The following is a 20616-nucleotide window of genomic DNA, read 5'->3' as shown; positions in this document are numbered from 1 at the left end:
TTACAACATTTGTATGTTTTAAGGCCACCAGAGGGAGGGTCTTGTCTTTTGTTATATTTCATAGACATTTCTCTAACTGTATTTATGCAACTGTATTCAAATTTTCTCTTTCTTCTAATTTAATTTTTTTTAGGACTTGATAACCTGCTTGATGAAAATAGAATATCAGACTTGACCCAGACGTACCAGCTGTTCAGCCGGGTAAAAGGTGGGCAGCAGATCCTTTTGCAGCATTGGAGTGAATACATCAAGGTATTTCAAAGATCTATCACTAACGTAAAAATTTGTGCTGTTAGAAATTTCTTCTGTCAGAGCCAAGAATAACATGTAGGTGTATCACCAAACTTCTGTTCTAAGTAAATATGGGAGGGATGTTAATGCTTCCCCCCTCAGTAACAATCACATGATGAGAAACAGCAACACCTGCTTTGGTTTTAAATTTCTACTTGGAAATCGCTTTCCTTATAAGTTCGAATGTTATACAGGATGTTTTTGGTTGCTTTGCTGTTAAATACAGCCACATGCACATGTGTTCAGAGTGTGCTGGACTGTACTGTGTGTTGTTTTGCTGCAAATACATTCAACTGTTTACATACCTGCAAAACCAGTGAAACATCAGATGTCGCTATTCCTCTGCAGGTTAGCAGTGCTACTTGTAACCAGCCTACAGCAGTGCTGATGAGTGTCAAAGCTATTGGGAAGGGAATGCTCCTATTGAAAATAATCCATCATTGGTCACATTTAGATGCTTTGGGTTTGTTTGTTAGGCGTGATATCCATGTAGTATGCTGGCCCAGAGAGCTTGTACTCTAGTGCCCTTCCAAGAAGGCAGGAAAGCTTCACAGAAGATTTTTCTCCCTGGAGTTGATAATTCCTGATGGAGTGGCTCTCCCTTGGATTGCCCATGTGTTCATCAACCTTCAGGACTAAGTGCACAACATCAGTTAATTCCAGAGGTGCCTTTTCTGCACACCTATGTCTGGAGTTCAGCATGACCCACCAGTGTTGCAGCTCATGGGAGTGGAACGTGGTTGCCATCTGCCCCCAGAACTGAGGTGGAGTTTACACCTTAGGGTGTTGCCCAGTTGAATGGTTTGCTGTGGCTGAGGAGCATCATCTTTCTTCTTCCTTTCTCCCAGATCAGGCTCCTCTCTTAATCCTAGTGCTGCCTGCCACACTCCATAGGATCTTCTGTGATCTGTTTTATCACAATACCTGGGCAAGGTCAGTTTCATCCCAGGTTTAGTGAGCTAAAGAGACTCAGAGAAAAGTCCATGTGCTGGTCAAAAGAAAGAAGCAGGAGTTTTAAGACGGGTAGAAAATCAGGAAAGGAACCTGTCCTTTCACAACAGGAAGTTGTTAAATTGGCTTATCATACCCTGTATCTCTCAGAATCAGACCTCTTACAGCTTTAAGATGGTTTTGTACATACTCAAAAACATAGAAGACCTCTTCTGTAGTGTCAGTAAATCTCCTCCTTGAAAACATTGTGTGACAGTAAAGAGAGGCTTCAAGGACTCCTAATGTGTATCTTATGAGCCAAGTTACTGTGGTAAAGGTCTGTGCTCCATTGTAGTCACCTTTTTGTGATTTCAGAGGTGCCATTTAGCTTTCTGTATCTTGGTTTGCAGTTTGCAGAATGGGGGAGAAAGCTCTGCAATATATAAATGTACCTGATGGAAACTGTGAGATGCCCAAATACTGTGTTAATGAAGGGGAAGTTGTGACAAGTGAACGATCTGATGGGCTAGGTGATCATCAGAGGTCTCTTCCAGCCCAAGCCATTCTGTGATTCTGTGATACACTTGTTGAATCTAAGGGCCTTGGGAGCCTTGTGTTCAGCTTTACTCTGAAAGGGAACTTGAGAGAGATCTCCATGAAAGATGACAGTGGCTAATTAGATAATGCAGTGGAAATTCTGAGGCTGGAGAAAGATTTTCCCCTATCTCTTTTAATGTTTTTGGCTGACATACTTCAGTTGGTGAAAATATACCAATTGAATACTGTTTTGCTTTTGCTGTGCTGATGTTCCTTTTTCTCACCTCGGAAAAGTGATCATTCTGTCCAGAGCACTGATCGGTGTTACTAAGCAAATGTAAATTGTCCAGTAGGTAAAAATCCTCCCTTACAGGATATTTTGGTTCATTAAACAAATGGTGTTGTATCTCTAAGATAATAAGTGTAGGAACAGGAAGAGGAAGTCAGGTCTGTGACTGTTTCTTGTGCATGAGAAAGTTTTGTTTCCTTGCAAGTCAGCTAGGATTTTTTTGGTTTAGAGCCCTTGATGAAAGAGAATCTTTGACTGCTAAGCAGCAGTTAAATTGTTGCTACCTGTTTAATCAAGTAAGCTCTCTAGTGGGTTTAATAAAAACAGTGCAGTTTTCCTTTATACTTAACATTTCTGAGGCAGTTTCCATTTAATTTATTTTACATGAATCATAGTTCTGTATCTCACTGTAAACTTGCATGTCATAGTCATGTCTACTGTGTATTTATTTAATTATTTTTTCACTTTTGTCTTAAGTGTAAATAATCTTTGAATCAAACACTAATGTTTGAAATCCATTAATGTGTGTCTAGTTTTTATTTTAAATTTCAATGCATCTCATTTTTTAAAAACTTGAAGTCATAAGTAGTTCTGTAAAAAAAATTACTTTTTCTAATGATAAATTTTATGAGGGTAAATGTCTGTTGGGGGAGATAGGTAGCACTCTGAAGTATTTTACTATCAAAAGTGTTTGTTTTACAGAACTTTGGGACAACAATAGTGGTTAATCCTGAAAAAGACAAGGATATGGTGCAAGAGCTACTAGATTTTAAGGATAAAGTGGACCATATCATAGAAGTGTGCTTTCAGAAAAATGAAAAATTTATAAACTTGATGAAGGAGTCCTTTGAAACATTTATCAACAAGAGACCAAATAAGCCTGCAGAATTGATAGGTACACAAATATTTTTCTGTAAAATATTTCAAAACTCTGTAGAAGGCATGATAATGCAGCTGAGTGTGCCAGTGCAACGGCGGTGCAGTCGCATCCTGCTTTAGGCACTGGTTTTGGGATCCGAGGCGAGCGTTAACCCGGGTGCGTGGCGGGCCCGAGAGCTTGGGTGTGCTGTTAGGGGGTCTGGCGCAGCACATCACCCTCCTGTCCCTGCGCTCTGCCGCTTGCACGGGGCCTGCTGCTAACAACTGCTCAGTGGAGCTCTGGGGCTGCCACAGGAGTAAATGGTCATGGGGAAAGAGCAGCTGTGGCAAGTAGAGGGGAACTGGCTTTAATTGTGGTAGTAGGGGAGTTCTGTGGATGTTCTGGATCCCTCCACAAGGAGTAAGTACAGCCCATCCATCTGCCTTGATGGCTGAAGTTGGGATGACAATTTTAAAGCCTTCAGATACAAGGAGTTTTAATAGAGGGGAAAAAAACCCACTATCTTGACAGGAGAATTAGTGGTTATTAAGGGGAAAGATAATAACAAATACTTTAAAAATACTATTATTTTGTTTATCCCTCATCTGGCAAAAGCTGTCCTAACAGTATTGCCTACTGAAAAACTGGAGCTGTGGCATTTTACATCAGGAGAGGATCCTGCTCCTTGCTTGTTTGTTTTTCCTCTGTACTTTCTTTTGCCTTTATTTGGCTTTTGTGTCTTCCTTCTAAAATCAGCTTTATGTAGGACAGATTGCACAACATAGTGATACAGGTTTAAAGCCATGATATGGGCTGTTGTCATTTGTGGATCATGGTGTTCCAGCTCCCACAAAGGTTTTCTTCTTACACAGAAGGTTGTATAAGGATACTAATGTGGCTTAATGAATACTTAGCTAAACTCAAGGCTTAACCTTATTTCTGGCATTCTGAAACTACTAACTGGAAAGCATTGCTTTTGTTTAAATTTTAATGTGCTCCTGCCAAGGAGCATGAGAGACATGGTAAAGGTCTACAAAAATATAGTCCTCTTTGTTGTTTGTTTGTTTCTCATAAAATACATTCATGTACATTGTACACTTCCAGAACATTGTCTTTCAACAAATAATGTGCTTGTTATGACTATAACACAAATATTTCAAATGCATTCATTTTAATTATTATACTCTGCTCATTTTTTGCCTTGGACTATTCCTTTTTGCAGTACTTTTCCATTATGCCACTAATACAGGAGGGCTCTGTCATTCCACTGAACATAGGGATGGGAAAAGGGAAAACAGAAAATTTAGCACTTATCCTATATTTTAACATACAGTAGTATTTAACACAGTAATATTTCAAGCAGGAGTTGCTTAAGTTGGTAATTTTTGATCTTTTTTTAAGCTGTTACATAATTTTATTTATTTGTAGCAAAATATGTGGATTCCAAATTAAGAGCTGGTAATAAAGAAGCAACAGATGAAGAACTGGAAAGAATCCTTGACAAAATCATGATCATATTTAGATTCATTCATGGTAAGAAATAGTGGTTCACTGTTGATGCAATTAAAACTGTTCCCCTTGCTACTAGCAGGGCTGCTTTTCTCTGAATGTAAGAGATCTTTTTCAGCAACAGTTTCTGCTCAACTTGGTCTTTAATTCAGGTTGCTTTACACCTGAAGCAGCACAATAAATATACCGGGGAGGACAAATAGTTCTATGGAGATTGGCAAGTTACAGACCTTTCAGAGTCTTGTGAGTGGAGACCTAAGAGTTAGAGGTGTTGCTGGAAGTTTTTTACATAAATTAACCATGTCTATAACCACAACCTTTCCTCTAATGACAGTATAGACTTCCTCTTTCCTATCCATTTATGTATGTTGTAGGTACAAAGCATGAAAACCCGGCAACTTCTCTTTTGACTTTTCTCATCATGGCTAAGAAGGAACACAGAGAAGGGCTCAGAATAGTAGCAAAAAGTGTTAACTGCTGAGTTTCACTGCCTTTGAAATGCACTTCCCTCATGTATGTCTCTATCTGAGCAAAATCCTTGAATGTGTTAGGAGATTTTTTTTTTCTAGATACCCTAAAAACCAGTGGTCCAGTCCAATACAGATACATGGTCACTGTTCTGAGGGAAGTGGAATGTGTGTCCTGGGCGGGGGTGGAATAGCAGGAACTACCCAATTCGGTATTAGTTTGTCTGAGATCTGTGGGGTTCTCTCCTCATAAAAAACCCCCAACAAGTACAATATAATGCGAAAGTCAAGTCATAAAGTAGTATCATTTGCATAATTGAATCATAATTGCATCATTTTTGTCAGATGGAGATGGTGAATGAAAACAGTTGTACTGGCAGCTTGTCAGCCTAAGAGATTAATTTCTGTTAATCTGAAACTTTCACCAACTCTTCATATTTTTTGTAGTACTGAGCTAAAAGCGGAAATTTTATTTTGAACTGTCTAGTACATAAGAGCTCTTTTAAAAGCAGATGATAATTAGGTAGTTTCTGAGCACTGGCCTTTTTGATAATATCTTGATGGAGCTGGTTCATGAAACATCACTTCACCAGGACAGGATGGGCAAGGAAGAAGACTATCATAAGAAGCACTAAATTGGAAGGTGTTTGCAAGGAATTGCAAGTGGCTATTGCAGGCAACACGAACAGTAGCTTGAGTTACAGTGAATTTGTTCCTCTTAAAAGGGAAACACCTTGCTGATATCTTTGTACTGTCAATAGGGAGAAGCTTGGGTTTAAGGTGTGAAAGTTTGTGGGTATCTGTATGACTCCTTCATTTTCAAGTCTATTGGCAAATCAAGTAAGAAGACTTCGGTTAAATTTTTTTTCACGTTAGGCTTTTAAAGTACGTTCTTTAATACATAGAAAAGCTCCCCTGCCCTCCCCCCCTTAATAAATCAGACCAATGGAGGGAGAATGTTCTTCTGGACTCTGGAGTAATTTGTGTTTTGCAGCTGCTCCAATGGGAAATACAAGGCAGCCCAAGTTCCTGGGGGAGAAATAAGAAAGAAAGAAGTAAATATTTTGCAAAATATGTTAAAAATCATTAAAATATAAAAAGAACAAGTTGTCTACGTGTTTTTATTCACTGCTGCATAGTTAATATTGTTCTGCTCATCAGCTTTTCATGAGAAAGGCTCATGTCACAAACCTGAAGGGCAGTGATGTGGAGAGAATGTATCATTTAATTTTACTTTATTTTTTGTTTCAATTTCCTTACAGGGAAAGATGTGTTTGAGGCATTTTATAAGAAAGACTTGGCCAAAAGACTGCTGGTTGGAAAAAGTGCATCAGTAGATGCTGAGAAGTCCATGTTGTCAAAGCTTAAGCATGGTAGGTGTCTTCAGATGTATTAATGTTATATTACTTTTTGGCATGCAACTTGGAATCCCTATTTTTTCATGCTTTTAGGAAGTGATAAGCCAGATTTTAAGTAATACCTGAACAGTTCTTACTTAAATACTTAGGGGGGTGTGTGTGTATATGTATGTGTGTATATATTTATAACAGCTTTCATTATGCTCAGCAAGAACTATTGGGCAGACTTCCTTGGTATGAGACTGGTTTATTTAATATACCTACAGAGGAGCAAAATCCTGAAAACATGTACCTATTTGTGGGTGCTCTGTAACCTGGTAAATGTGGCTCAGCTGTCTCAGGTTAAATGTTTATCACTTGTTCTGTGCTTCTTTGTAATTGTGGGATCTTTGGTTTTTTTTTGTGAGACAGAATGTGGTGCTGCTTTTACCAGCAAACTGGAGGGCATGTTCAAGGACATGGAACTGTCCAAAGATGTCATGGTACAGTTTAAGCAGGTACGTTTAGCTTTTGTTTGTATACTAAATTTTTCACAGTCACGGGGAGGCATTTAATTGTGTTATACCTTGGATTAAGCTAAAATTAAACAAAACAGCTTTTGAGCAGGTCCTAGTAATAATAATAATGTCTACTTACAGTTCTGTTTATACAACAGAATTTATTTATTGTATACAATAGTTTTACAGTTTTGATTCCTTTTTAAGTAAATCGGTCTAAGTACCACATAGTAATTTAGTTGACTGACATGTGTGAAAGTCTGTATCCTTCATTCTGTAAACTGCTGCTGCTCTAATGAATTTTTTGTGATTGGCCCACACCAGTGAAACTCCCTGAAGGTCGTTAAGTGCACAGAAACAGTGTATGTCTCAGCCCCAAAGTTTCCAAGCTGTTGGTGACCGAGGGAATGCTTTCAGGAAATACTGTATATGCTCACTGTGTTGTTGCATTTCTCCCTGGGTACTTGTTTTGGGGCCTTACTGAAGTCAGGGTGCTGGGTTAGAGATCTGACCCAGGACAATGCCTGTAATAAAATACTGTAGAGACTCTTCTCTCCCAGATTTTGCAGTCTGGCTTGACTGATGCTCTACCCCAATTATATGAAAAAGTTTTGTCTAGCAGATGTAGAAGTCCAAAGAGATCCTTTTCATCTTGTAGTCCTTGCCATGGCTTCTGATCAAAAGCTTTTCTTCTTTATTTGCATGTGATTAAAGTTTCTTTGACCTTAGCACCCTGTATAGACAGTGGTCTAGGATATTTCAAGGCATGTTGATCTTTTCTTTGGACTCCCACCTGCTTGCTGTGTTTTGAAGTTGGGTCATTAGAAAGTTACTCAAAATCCTAGTAGAGCATGTCCAAACAAGCATGTGGCCTGTAAGAATTTTTTATTGTTATACTAACCCTAAATTTCCAATTTAAGTGTATACATTTTCTAATTTAGTATGTAGATAGTATACTTGAATAATTTTTGTCTCTTGTATTTTAGTATATGCAGAACCAAAGTGACCCAGGAAATATAGACCTGACAGTAAATATTTTAACTATGGGATATTGGCCAACTTATACACCTATGGAAGTCCACCTAAATTCTGAGGTTAGTGTTTGAATTCTTCTTATAAATGCACTTTACAGAATGGAATCATTGTCACAGGGTGAAATAATGTCCTTCATTTTACGTTTTTCTGCTAGATATTTAAGGGGTTTATGTAGTTTTAAAGATTCCAGAATTGCAAAAAATAAAATGCAGCGGATAAAATCCACCTTATTCAGATGATTATTTCACTTAGTGTGGGGTTTTTTATAATAATTTATATTAATAGGAATAAAATTGCCTCACTTAGCATTGTAGTCAATCACTTAAAAGTTGGTAATTGGTCTGTTCACCACAGTTTAGTCAATCTTTAACTACATTGGTTAGGCACTTTGAACTAGTCAATGGTTATGTTATTGCACGTTCCTTTTTTTGAAGATCCTGCCTGTTTCCTGCAATGTGTCACACAGAAAATAGCCCCTGCATTTAAATAGTATTTGCCTGCAAAATGATTGTTTCCAAGTTGAGAGATTTTTGCAAAGCTCCTGTCAGTAGTGATTTAGGTTGAAATGTGTATTTGGAGTCCCCTACAATACCTTGCTTGACTGGAGGTGTGGGAAGTGCTTCAGGGGCCAGAGGTGATAATGGGGTTCCCACTCAGTTTGGAAGATATGGAAGGTCTTGTGCTCTTGCTTCTGAGGTATCTTTTCCTCCATGGCAGACTACTTCTGAAAGATCCAGCCTGAGCAATCTGCGATGAAAATGGAGGGGTTGAAGCCCCTTACTTGGAAGTAAGAGGGCATAAAGTTAGTGGAATTGGACTGGAGTTCCATTCCATCCACAACTTACAGGAAGAACTTAAGAGCACATGGTACTAGCCAGTGTAAAGGTGTGAGATGTATGCTTTTTGTCCCATGATTTCTAGGTCAGATTCAAAGTCCAGGACAAAACCAGTATCTATTTCTGAGGTTTAAAACCCTTTACAGGGAGTTTATTTTACTGTTATTTAAAACAAAAGCAAGATAAAAACCCAAGGAAAATTCAGTTATTTTTGAATTGAGGCTTTCTTATGTGTATAATAGTACCAATGTACTTGAGAGCAGAATTTTCCTCTTTGGATTAAGTTTTTCCCACAAAAGAGCCTATTATTTTCTGTGGCTTTTTTTTCCTCAACGTGGTTGAGGAAAATAAAGGAATTATGTGTGAAGTCATTTGGTATCACTGCACTGGTATAATGCTAATGTTTTTCTCTCTTTTCTTTACAGATGATAAAACTTCAAGAGGTATTTAAAACCTTTTACCTGGGAAAACACAGTGGTCGAAAACTTCAGTGGCAGACCACTTTAGGACATGCTGTCCTAAAGGCAGAATTTAAGGAAGTAAGTTTGCTTGTATAATGCTTTGCCTGTTGGGTTAAAATTTAAGTCAATTATTTGGAATCTAGTAACGTATTGTATTTTTTTATAAAGGTAGTAACATTTTTGTGGAGGAACAATCACGTCAATACTATTATTTTGTACAGAAAGTAGGCTTTCTATAATTAAACTGAAATACTACCTAGCTAACAAGACAACAGTGATACCTTTTGGTAATATTCATTTGATAGGAATTGTTGCTCATTCAAATAAATTAGGTTGTAATAAAGCAAGAAATTAAAGCAAGAAAAAGAACACAGCATTTTTTATCTTTAATCTGGAATTGTTTTGATTGTAGAAATCCTGGTGATGCTTTTAGTATGCTTGACATACAAAAAGAGACTGAAGGGTGTTAGTCATGTGATGGCTGTGGTTAAAATTTAAATGCTTGTTGAATTATTTAACTGTTAAATAACTGCATTGTTTGTTCATGTGGTTTTGTTTTGTCTCATGCAGTATCTTGCCTTGTAATAGTGCAGCTTCAGTGAGCCACAGCAAAGACAGAACAACCCTTGAATTCTTTTACTAACTCATTGTGAATATAAAGTACAGAGAAATTCACTATTGATGGTGGCAACACCAAAATTTCATGTATTGTAACTAAAATAAAGGATGTGAAGTAAATACCAGGCCATTCTAACAAGCTTCTGCTGTGTACTGTATTGTTACTGTTAGAAGAGCAAAAAAAATAGAGGTTTTAAAAATATCCTGTTTCCTCAATACTACATTCAGTCTGATTCTTCTGTGTGCCAGGCATTCTAAAATGCATATCCATTCTTGTAGAAATAGAAAAATTAGTGTATACTTTCTGTAACTGTCAAAGGTAGGGGGTACAACTGAAAATTCTCTGAATATTACTATTATTTGTTGTTTCTCTTTTAGGGGAAGAAGGAGTTTCAAGTATCGCTCTTTCAGACATTAGTATTGCTTATGTTTAATGAAGGGGATGAATTCAGTTTTGAAGAAATTAAAATGGCCACTGGCGTAGGTAAGAAGAATACTTTTCTGATTCTTAAATTTATTTGTCAAGTGATTGCCAATTATGATTTGGTATGTAAAGGCCTAATTTAAAGAAATTTGTCATGGTTGTTAGGCCTAACTTTATGCTCCAATAGCATACACACAACAAAAGATGAGGAAAACATACTGCAGGTATTTCGTAGTATATTTTCTTAGTGTGTAAAATGGATGCTTCACAAAATTATTAGTAAGAGCTGTGTGGCATGTGATACTCCTAACAACCTATTAGATTTACAAAATATATCATTGCAATTCTTAAAATTTAAATGGTGATAAAGACTGTTCTGTGTACAGATTAGTTTTGCTCCCTTTCAGTTGGGGGTGATTCAAGAGAGTATTTTCAGTGGAACTGTTGAGAGCTCACCTGCCTGTTGCCCATTACTGTTGCTGGGGTGCCCCTTCACAGCAGGTCTGATGTGTTCAGAGCAGCAGTGTGTGCTGGGTGTGTACTTCATAGCTGCCTGCCCCTGTACTTTTGAACCTGAAGGACCAAGAAAACTGAGGAAGAGTAGTTTCCCTTTTAACCATCTGCAGTATCTGTCTTCTGTGTTTTTATGTTCTTGGATGGGTTTTTCCCCCCAAATTCTTACACTTTCTTGAAATAGTTAGCCAAAACACTGTCATCACTACTCTCTGAAAGTTCTGCATCAATCAGCAGCTTATACCCAATAGTCCCTCACATGTGAAACTTAAGATCAACCTAATACAGCAGTATCTGAGAGAATTTGAGCCCATACAAGTACTAAAATATTGTAATATATTTACTAAAATACTGTAAAATGGAGATACCAAGAATCCTTGCAGTTCAGAATGATGCATTGCAGAAGGAAGTACAGCCTGGGAGAAGGAAGTACAGCTCCATTGTCTCAGTGTCAGTGCTTCAAGTTGCTTAGTCATCCTCTCCATTAGTGGTAAGGGAGCTGAAGAAAATCCATGCCAGTGATAGTAATCATCAGGATAGTCTGGAGAGACTCAATACGTTGGAGTACAATGTTTACAGAACAAACACAGGTTCATGCAAGCCCTGATCCAAGTCCTGCTTACTCATCTTGGATTGCTGTCCCTTGGAGCTTGCATTCTGGCTGCCTGACAGCAACTGATAAAGCTGCTGCATGGAAATCCATTCCATTATAGCACAGAATAAGGAATTCAGTAGACTGTTCTTAAGGCACCTGGCTGGAATTGATAGTTGGGAGCTACCTATATGTCACTGCACTGAGCACCATGTCTGTATTTCTCTCCCCTATGGAGAATTTAGGTATAGAGACTTAGGTAGTAAGGACAGTTCATGGTCCACAGGGTTTCTGGAAGGCCAGGATGAATGGCTTAGAGTCACAGAATGGCTTGGAAGGGATCTTAAAGATAATCTAGTTCCAGCCCTCTGCCCTGGGCAGGGATACCTTCCATTACACCAGGTTGCTCAGAGCTCCACCCAGCCTGGCTTTGAACAATTCCAGGGAAGGTGCATCCAGAACTTCTCGGGACAACCTGTTCTAGTGCCTGACTACCCTCAACAATAAAGAATTTCTTTCTAATACCTAATCTATTCTGTTTCAGTTTGAAGCCATTCCCCCTTGTCCACGTCACTACATGGTCTTGTAAATTTACAAGTCCCTCTCCATTTTTCTTGTAGGGATTAACTGGCCATGGTTGGAACTTGTGTTTTCCAGTCACTGTTAAAATAAACTACCTTCAGTCTCTTTAATGAGATTGTCCCTGGTACATTAGGACAGTGAGAAAATGCATAAACTGTTACTCAGAGAAAGAATGTTCACCTTCTCTCTGCTAATTGTGCTGCTTTGAGATGTGTTGTCCAAATATACTCCATGTTCTTACTTGCCTTATTATCAAGGAAGCCGCTAGGAGCTGTAGTAGCTTTTACTTCAGGGATTGATAGGTAATTGTAAATTCCTTCCCTTGGGCATACTGTAACCTGTGACTTGACCTGCAGAGCTCCATAGTGTTTTAACAGCATCCTTGTGTTTGGACAAAAACACAACAATCTGCATTTACTGAGGTTGAAACACACAAAATGTCTCAAACAATATAAATGCCTGTTTAGCCCACATGTTTAAAGGGGTTTTTTTAGAAATCATAGAACACTTGGAAGCTTAAAAAAAAATACAAGGTTGCTCTGTGTGAAAGCTTAAGTATTTTAAAAATAGCAGTAGTGTTAATCTTTTACTCAGCTGTACTTCAGCACTAGACTGCAAAACCTTTCTTTCAGTTTTTAGACTAAAACTGTTCAGGAGATCCAACACATTTAGTGATAGTTTTATTCTGTGAATAAAGTATTATAGAGACTGCAGAGGCTGTTTCAATGCAAAATCTTGATACAAGACTTTGCTACATAATTATTAGAATGTTTAAGACTTCATTTTATCTTCTTCTCTAAATGCTTTTAAGCCTTAAATATTACTAGGTAAAGTTTTCCTCACATACTTGTGTCTACTACTTTCCTGTTTTGGGGGAAGTTTGACTATAACAGCTGTCAGCTCTACCCTCCCACAAAACATCTTCCTGTCAATTTAGATGTCTGTAATTTTATTCTATTATATGTTTTCTGCTGTGTGACAAAAACACTAAAATAAGGGGCTTGAGTTTCTTGTCATACTGACCTTTTCTGGTATAAAGTTCTGTTACTACCACACAACTAAAGCAATAGAACTAAGTTTGTGTTAATGTGAAGTCTTTTCTGAAACTATTTTGGATGGAAAACTCACTGATATGAGCTTAAGTCTGTCTTTTATGATTTATATAATCCTGTGTGTGCTCTCAGCACTTAACCTGTGAAAGATGAGATGAAGTATGAAGGCTGTGAGCTACTTTCTAATTGGAACTTAGTTGGAAGAAAGTATTAACATAAAACCACTAGCTTTTCAATTTTATTTCTAGATTAATCACATAAAACGCTTCATGTAAATGTTTTGTTCTGCTTTCTCCCATATTTGAACTCCTTCACAGAGGACAGTGAATTAAGAAGAACCTTGCAGTCTTTAGCTTGCGGGAAAGCACGAGTATTGATTAAAAATCCAAAGGGCAAGGAGGTAGAAGATGGAGATAAATTCATCTTTAATGGTGATTTCAAGCATAAATTGTTTAGAATAAAGATCAACCAGATTCAAATGAAAGAAACAGTACGTACTTTTTGCATTCATTCAGTTTATGTATTAACTGTTTATCTACATGTCCCATATGGAAAGACATAATCTCTTGTAATTTTTGCATATAAAGAAAGGAATATTTAATTTTAAAGGCTATTTAATTTTTAGAGTAGTCAAGATGACTCAGAGAGGCAATAAAGACTTTAAAATCACTGAAATTGAAAACGACTTAATTTGCAAGTGCAAGAAGCAACCTTAAATGCCTATATATTAAACTAAAAGGATGTAGAGGTTTCAGTCCATCTTAGAAGTTTCTGTGGTATTGCTGAAGTGTTGGTACTATATTGAACTCATGAATCAAATGTCACCATGTCACTTCTATATTTAGCAGGTAAGAGGGCTATAAAAGTCAGGGTAGTCCCTGATTCTGCAGTGGATATCTTTGTTGTATCTGAATCCCCATTCTTGACACAAGATGACATATTTTAATTAACATTGGCTTGTTTCTTTTTTGCCTTTGTGTGTTGAATTCCGTAAAAGTCACACTGGAGTTTGACACAAAATGCTGCTGTATTTGAGTTGTCAAACTGTTGTGTTCTCTCAGAAATCTGAAGGGAGTTTTTAATACTTACTTTAACTTATCAAATAATGTAAAATAAGACACATTATTTTTTCCTTTACATTATTGTTAATTTTCTCTTTTACTTGCTTTAGCAGTACTTCAGAATCACTTAGCTCTTAGAATGCAGTAATGTGTGCATCTGTCTCAAGAATGAGTAAGAATGCATGAATTTCATTTTACTGCAAAGGTTAACTATAGACATGTAATTAATAAAAAGTAGTAGCAGAAGGTGATATGATTCGTGGTGTTGTATTGTTCTTCAGGTTGAGGAACAGGTCAGCACAACTGAAAGAGTATTTCAGGACAGGCAATACCAGATTGATGCTGCTATTGTACGAATAATGAAGATGAGAAAGACTCTTGGTCATAATCTTCTTGTTTCGGAATTGTATAATCAGCTGAAATTTCCTGTAAAGGTAACTTATGTTTTTGTTTGTCAAACCATCCTAGATTTATCTAAATATATGTAATATATTTTTCTATTCAGCTTGTCCACAAGAGCAAGAAATGTGAAATATCATAGAATTAAACATAAAGATTAAGGTATTATGTGAAGAGAAAGAAGCCAGAGTATCCATAGTACATTAATTATATACTGTGGTGCATTTCTTACGTAGTTTTTAGCAGTATTTTTAAAAAATATATTTGCCTTTATATTACTAACTGTTACACTAATCTCATCTTTTCTTGTAGCCTGGAGACTTGAAAAAGAGAATTGAATCTCTCATTGACAGAGACTATATGGAGAGAGACAAAGACAACCCCAATCAGTACCACTATGTTGCATAAAGAAGAAATAGTTTTATTTTTAAGAAATTAAAAGGCAAAAAAATAAAAACCAAAATCATCCACATATATCTTCAGGACACCAAATACCTATGCTGTTCCAGACTTTTGTTTTGGCAGATTTCAGGTTGATGTATATTATTCAACCAGCTGCATGCACTGCTGTGGAAAAGCAGCAAAATGACATGTTAATTGATCGCCTTTGTCAAGACTTCTTACTAATTTTAAATGTCCTGGGTTTTTTTTACCCTTTAGTTAATCTTTTGTTCTCTTGGGTTCTTCAGAATTTAGTTTTACAGTTTTGTTTAACAATGTCATTGGAGTTGGATGGAAAGGTAAAATCACCTGTGTGAGAAATACTTCTGCGATGGATGCAAGTCTGGTTTCTTCATTTAGGTGTTCCTAACTGCATCCATGAAGTCCGTAAATGCTGCATTCTTTAGCTACAGTGACAACTTGGGTAACTTTTTTAAAACCCTTCATTGATGAACATGTATGTGTAAGCAGTGTTGTTGAAATACACTGAAGTTTGGAAGTTTTGCACCATGAAAACCCTTAAACTTGTGTTCAGTTAATTTTCTTCCAAGTTATTGCAAACTTCAGTCTGGTTTGGATAAATCAGGTTTTGAAGTGAGATCCTTGAAGTGCCAAGAGGACAACTGCATTCATGTGTGTACTGAGCTGTTGGATTATTTAGCTAAAATATGGATTGTTCTATTACTACTACTTCTGCTGGCTTGGGTGGCAAAGATTAGATCTGAGTCAGAGGCCCTACCTCATTTTAGGGCAGCAGGTGTATTTCACTGTTTCTGTAATTGCTGTAACATTCAATTCTGCCTTGAAAATAACATCCAGGGAACCTACTGTACAGTGTGCTCCACTTTAAGAAAACAAAACCTTTTTTTAAAAAAATACTTTTATGGTCTCAATATTGGGAAAGCATAGCTTTTTGTCTTGAAAGACTAAGGATTTTGTGAGTACTTTGTTACATATTGTACATATGTAAGTTGATTTGAATTAGAGTGAAAGACACTGTAGGTCTGTTAGATAATTGTAACTATAAGGAAGACACCTTTTCTGGTAATACTTGCAAGACTGTTTATTTTCCTCATCTGTCTGCTGGTGTGTTTCATTCTGAAAAAGAGCTACCAAAGGAGTTTTGATCACTACATAAATGAGGATTTAACTGAGCTTCTTGAGAGATACCTTACTAAGTTTATGTAACATGGGGTTTGTGCATCAATTAAAAGGCCACCTCTTCTTAAAGTAAACAGTGCTGAGTTGACATCTTGTGGAACTACATATTAAAAGTCCTTATTCTGTCCTCTGGTGTCATTAATTGTATTGCATTCTGAATCATTTTTGTTCCCTTTGTTTCAAAACTAAACACGTTTAGTTTATTGTATTTAAAGCATATTTAATATTATAATTTAATATAGACTTATTTTAATATTTGAATCTTCAGTTAATGCAAATAAAATCTTTGATGCATATTAAGTATTCATTTCTTAGCCTTTTTGAGAATGTGGCACTTCAGTTTGTGTGGTTGGTTCTTTAGTACACCATTCACTTTGTAGTTCACTTTTTATGTGTATGGAAACCAATGAACTCTATCTTAGCAGACTTTGTACCTCACAGAATATGTGCCTGACAGAAATGTGATGGCCAGAGAGGCTTTATCCCCACTGAGAGCTGGCAGTAGTGTGCAGTAGCTGTTCTGAAGCAGTGAGAATGTACTGCCTGCACCTTCCGAACCCAAATGTTCTGGTTCAGTGGTTTTCAACAACAGCTTAAGGCAGTGGTATTATCCTGACGATGACTGAAATGGTTCTGCCTCAAGCAGCAATGTTAATTAAAAGTGCTGAGATGTGCCGTTTTTCTTAATTGCCACAGACAAAGAACTTCTGCCATGTTTTTCTGGTCTAGCAGTTAAAAATTAGTTGTTCCACAGCAGTGGAAATTATGAACAGTGTCTTTCTGTGCTGTATGCCCTTGGTCCCTGACTGTATCTTCCCCTACAAATAACCTCAAGCAGCAGTACTCAGAGGGGTTCTCCTTGGTTCTGCCTTTCTGCTTGTGGGAGCGGGGGTTGTGTCCTTCATCCAGCTGCTGATCTCTACCCATCCCCTTACCCCTTGAACCTACAGAGAATGTAATGATCCCTGAAGACTTTTACTCTTCCAGATTAGTCTGCAAGTGGCTTCAGAGGCTCAAAGCTTTGGGACAAACTGACAGGCCAGGTCATTGTGACTCTTTTTCTCAGGTCCTCATTTTTAATTTGATTTCCTCAAATTTTTCTTACTGGGATTTTTTATGTGCTGAATCAAACAGGTAAGCAGTTACTTTGAGTCAGCATGGAAATCACTTCTCTAAAGTGAAATAGCTGCATTTGATTGCTTTTCAGTATTTGGTGTTGGAATTTGGCTGAGCAGCGTGCCTCAATCACTTGGTTCTTTGGTGTCATATTGCCCTGAGTGTACCTGTACCCACAGGGGTGAGGTTAAACATTTCTTCCTGGAAGATCACCCAGAGTTGAAGATGTTGGCCAGTAGCAAAAGTAACAGATGTCCTGTGTAGAGCATCTATGTTCAGGTATGTCTGGGAAACCTGGGTCTTGGCAATTCAGCGTCCTTAGAACAAACTGTATAGCAGCTTCTATGGAATGACAAAAATAACAGCAGGAGTCTGGATACAGCTGGGGGCTCTAACTTATCCAAACATACATTATATGCATTTTAGAAGCAGTTTTCCTAAGTGTGACACACTGTTCTATAGCCCAACATTTCCTGAGGGAAAGCAAGTGTGGGAATGTAGGCTGAGAGCTGACTTAAACGTGCTTCCTAAGCCTGGCCGTTACAGCTCTCCTTACCAGCCTCCTTCCTCCCCCCTCCTTGGGTCTTTTTTTTCTTAGTTCTGTATTTTGGCTTCTCCTGGATTACTGTATCTGAACCTGGGTTTATCATTTAACTCCCTTGATCTGCTGCAGCTTTTTTCATCCTTTCTTTCTGTTATACAGCTTTGGGACAGAAAAAACCAAAACTTACACACCTGTCAGGTAACTTCAGTGTCTCAGCTTGTTATGCAGATCTACCTATGCATTGCTCTAGGCAGGGACGCGGAGTGGCTGGAAAGCTGCCCAGTGGAAAAGCAGCTGGGGGTGCTGGTTGACAGTGGCTGAACAGGAGCCCCAGAGTGTGGCCAAGAAGGCCAGTGGCATCCTGGCCTGCATCAGCAATAGTGTGGCCAGCAGGACCACCAGGGCAGTGATTGTCTCCCTGTACTCAGCACTGGAGAGGCCACATCTCAGATTCTGGGCCCCTCAGTACATGACAGTGACACTCTGGAGAGTGTCCAGAGAAGGACAGTGGAGCTGGTGATGGGTCTGGAGCTCAAGTCATGAGGAGCAGCTTGGGAGCTGGGGTTGTTAAGGCTGGAAAAAACAAGGCTCAGGGAGGGGGCCTTATTGCTCTCTACAACTGCCTGAAAGGAGGCTGTAGCCAGATGGGGGTTGGTCTCTTCTCCCAAGTAACAAGTGACAGGATGAGAGGGAAAGACCTCAAGCTGTGCCAGGAGAGGTTTAGCAAAAATTTTTGTTAGGGAAAATTTCTTTACTGAAAGAGTTGTCAATCACTGGATCAAGCTGTCCAGGGAATTGATGAAGTCACTATCCCTGGAGGTATTTAAAAGACCTATAGATGTGGTGCTTAGTGACATTAGTTTAGTGGTACACTAGGCAGTGCTGGGCTACCAGTTGAGCTCAGTAACGTTTGAGGTCTTTTCCAACCTAAATAGTTCCATTCTGTTTGCAGGTTTATTATCTTTGGCAGGTATGTTCAGGAGAGTACCATGAAGTTGGTTAGCCATTCCTAGCAAGTCTCTTTGGAAAGGAAGTAACTGTGTGAAGTCAGGTAATACTCAGCAAAAGGCTGTGGGAAAATAAGAGTCATGTTATGCAGAAATTGTTTCCTGGTAAAAATTCCTAGCCTGTATTTTGTCTCCCTTGCTTGTAGTCTGCCTGGACATCAGAGGACAGCTTTTATTGTAGTAATGGCTCCTACATCTCCTGGGTGTTTCCCATGAGCAGCCCCTTCTGCATCCACAGCTCTGAAAAAAGGCCAGGCAGTGCATCATGGTTTGTGTCTGGGCCTGTGAGCCTGTTGGTTGGCCAGCAACTCTGTCAAATGAAATGTGTAGGGGCTAGGTATGGACTACATTTCACTTCCCTCAGTGACAGCACTAATTTGGACCTCCAGGCTGTGTATATAGCAGCTTTTACAGAAGCTGTAACTTTGTTTGTGTATGTCTCACCCTGCTATCAAGTTTGATTGATGTCAGCCAACAAGTTACCAAGCAGTGGGGCTGATGGCCAACATGGTTGTGCAAGACTTGATGCATTTGTCTAACAAACACCCTGGTAATACTTGTACTGAAAGGAGGTGGAAATTGGTATTGTGCCATCTCTGCACCATTATTAAAGGCCTAATGAGCTAATGATCCACAGCATGGAAGGTCAACATCATTCTCTGCTGATAACCTTATGTTCTTTATTTACCATATTTTGCCACAATATTATTGCTTTATGCAACTTTTATATATATATATTGATCTTTTTTTGGTAGTAATCCAAGCATATGTCATTTTTCCGTTCATAGACGCCTATCAATTTTCCAGCAGGGAGGCAGAACACTGCACACCAAGTTTAAACCTGACCTTGGGCCTCCCTCTCCATTTGTCTTGTGGGAGATTTTGTGTTCCGCAGACTTTCCTCCAGTCCCAGTGCAGGTTCCAAAAACAGTGATCCAAAATGAGAACAGCCTCTATCCCACCTCCATTACCCTCAACTCCTCTGCAGATGACTCATTCAAACACTTGACCAGAGCTGCTTGTTATGTCCTTTTTCAAACTGACTAACTTCTGCTTTTGGCAAAGCATGGCAAGAATAAAGATTGCTAGAAGTGTTGCAGGGAAAAACAAACTAAAGTAATGTATTACTGTGTCTAAAAATGCACAGCTAAAACTGCAGCATTAAAAAAGAAATGCACGTTTATAGCAATAGCATTGAAAATTAAAGGTAGATCCCCAGGCCCCCCTACGGAGCAACTAAACTTATCCAGGATATTTTGGGGAAACAGGAACTGTGAATGAACTGAGACAAACAGCAAGGAAAGGTCAAGTTCACAGTAGCTGAACTTGACTTTAGCACCTGGGAGTAGCTAAATTGCATTTCAAATGGGTTGAAAGTAAAAATGTATGAAGGCAGCTTGGGAGCAGAAATGATTCTGCCTCAGAGCTGATTAATCTGGAGCAGCCTGTAGTGAGAAGAGGGGACTATATGGCAGTCATTGTGAGAAAGCAGAGGCATGCTAACATTAGGACACATTCCAATAGTACCAGAAACAGGATTTCAGGAGCAAGATATATGATTCTGAGGTTTCAGATGAAGTAAGCATATCCCTAACACTGTAGATAAGAGAGACCATTGGATTACGAAGTGATCAAATGGCCTGGGCTTCCCATCTCCATTACATCTGACAATATTTACAAACTAACTTCACCTTCTTTTCAGGTTTTCTCAATAAAAGAAAAGGGATTCCTTAAAAACCATCAGACACCTGCTATGTGAAACGGCAATTTTTACCCATGCAAACACACATCCTTAGCAGTCCCTGTTTTGTCTTGGAACACATGGGAGTTATATGTAGACCTGAGTATATAGATACAACACTTCAGAGGTAACAGACCATCAACTTCCAATGTTTTTACACAGCTGGAACTGAATTGATTCTGTGCGAAACGACCGTACTCGCCTTAAACTGCCTTTAGGTTCAGTGGCATGAAGCATATGCTGGAGGCAATTCGGAACTCAGGCGGCTGACTTGCTCACCAAAGCAGCTCCTCCCT

General features: G+C 38.4%; 1 protein-coding gene and 1 long non-coding RNA gene across 2 annotated transcripts in view; one reads left to right on the top strand and one right to left on the bottom strand.

Annotated features, from left to right (window-relative positions):
• Nucleotides 1-16039, top strand: part of CUL4A (cullin 4A) — a 35498-nt gene extending 19459 nt beyond the window's left edge. The window contains exons 9-19 of the mRNA XM_008635862.2: nt 134-252; nt 2750-2942; nt 4335-4439; nt 6145-6255; nt 6652-6737; nt 7724-7831; nt 9034-9147; nt 10066-10171; nt 13168-13340; nt 14193-14345; nt 14623-16039. Of these exons, the coding sequence (XP_008634084.1) occupies nt 134-252; nt 2750-2942; nt 4335-4439; nt 6145-6255; nt 6652-6737; nt 7724-7831; nt 9034-9147; nt 10066-10171; nt 13168-13340; nt 14193-14345; nt 14623-14718 (1364 nt within the window). The 3' untranslated portion in view covers nt 14719-16039. The remainder of the gene's footprint in view (nt 1-133; nt 253-2749; nt 2943-4334; nt 4440-6144; nt 6256-6651; nt 6738-7723; nt 7832-9033; nt 9148-10065; nt 10172-13167; nt 13341-14192; nt 14346-14622) is intronic.
• Nucleotides 5780-11299, bottom strand: LOC108447354. The gene is made up of 3 exons (XR_001862879.1): nt 10568-11299; nt 8365-8519; nt 5780-5911 (listed from the first exon to the last, which is right to left on the bottom strand). It is a non-coding gene; the product is annotated as an uncharacterized LOC108447354 (long non-coding RNA).
• Nucleotides 16040-20616: the final 4577 nt, after the last annotated feature.

Source organism: Corvus brachyrhynchos, unplaced genomic scaffold, assembly GCF_000691975.1.
Source record: "Corvus brachyrhynchos isolate BGI_N302 unplaced genomic scaffold, ASM69197v1 scaffold83, whole genome shotgun sequence".
Lineage (NCBI taxonomy): Eukaryota > Metazoa > Chordata > Aves > Passeriformes > Corvidae > Corvus > Corvus brachyrhynchos.
This window is presented reverse-complemented; position numbering and strand designations above follow the sequence as displayed.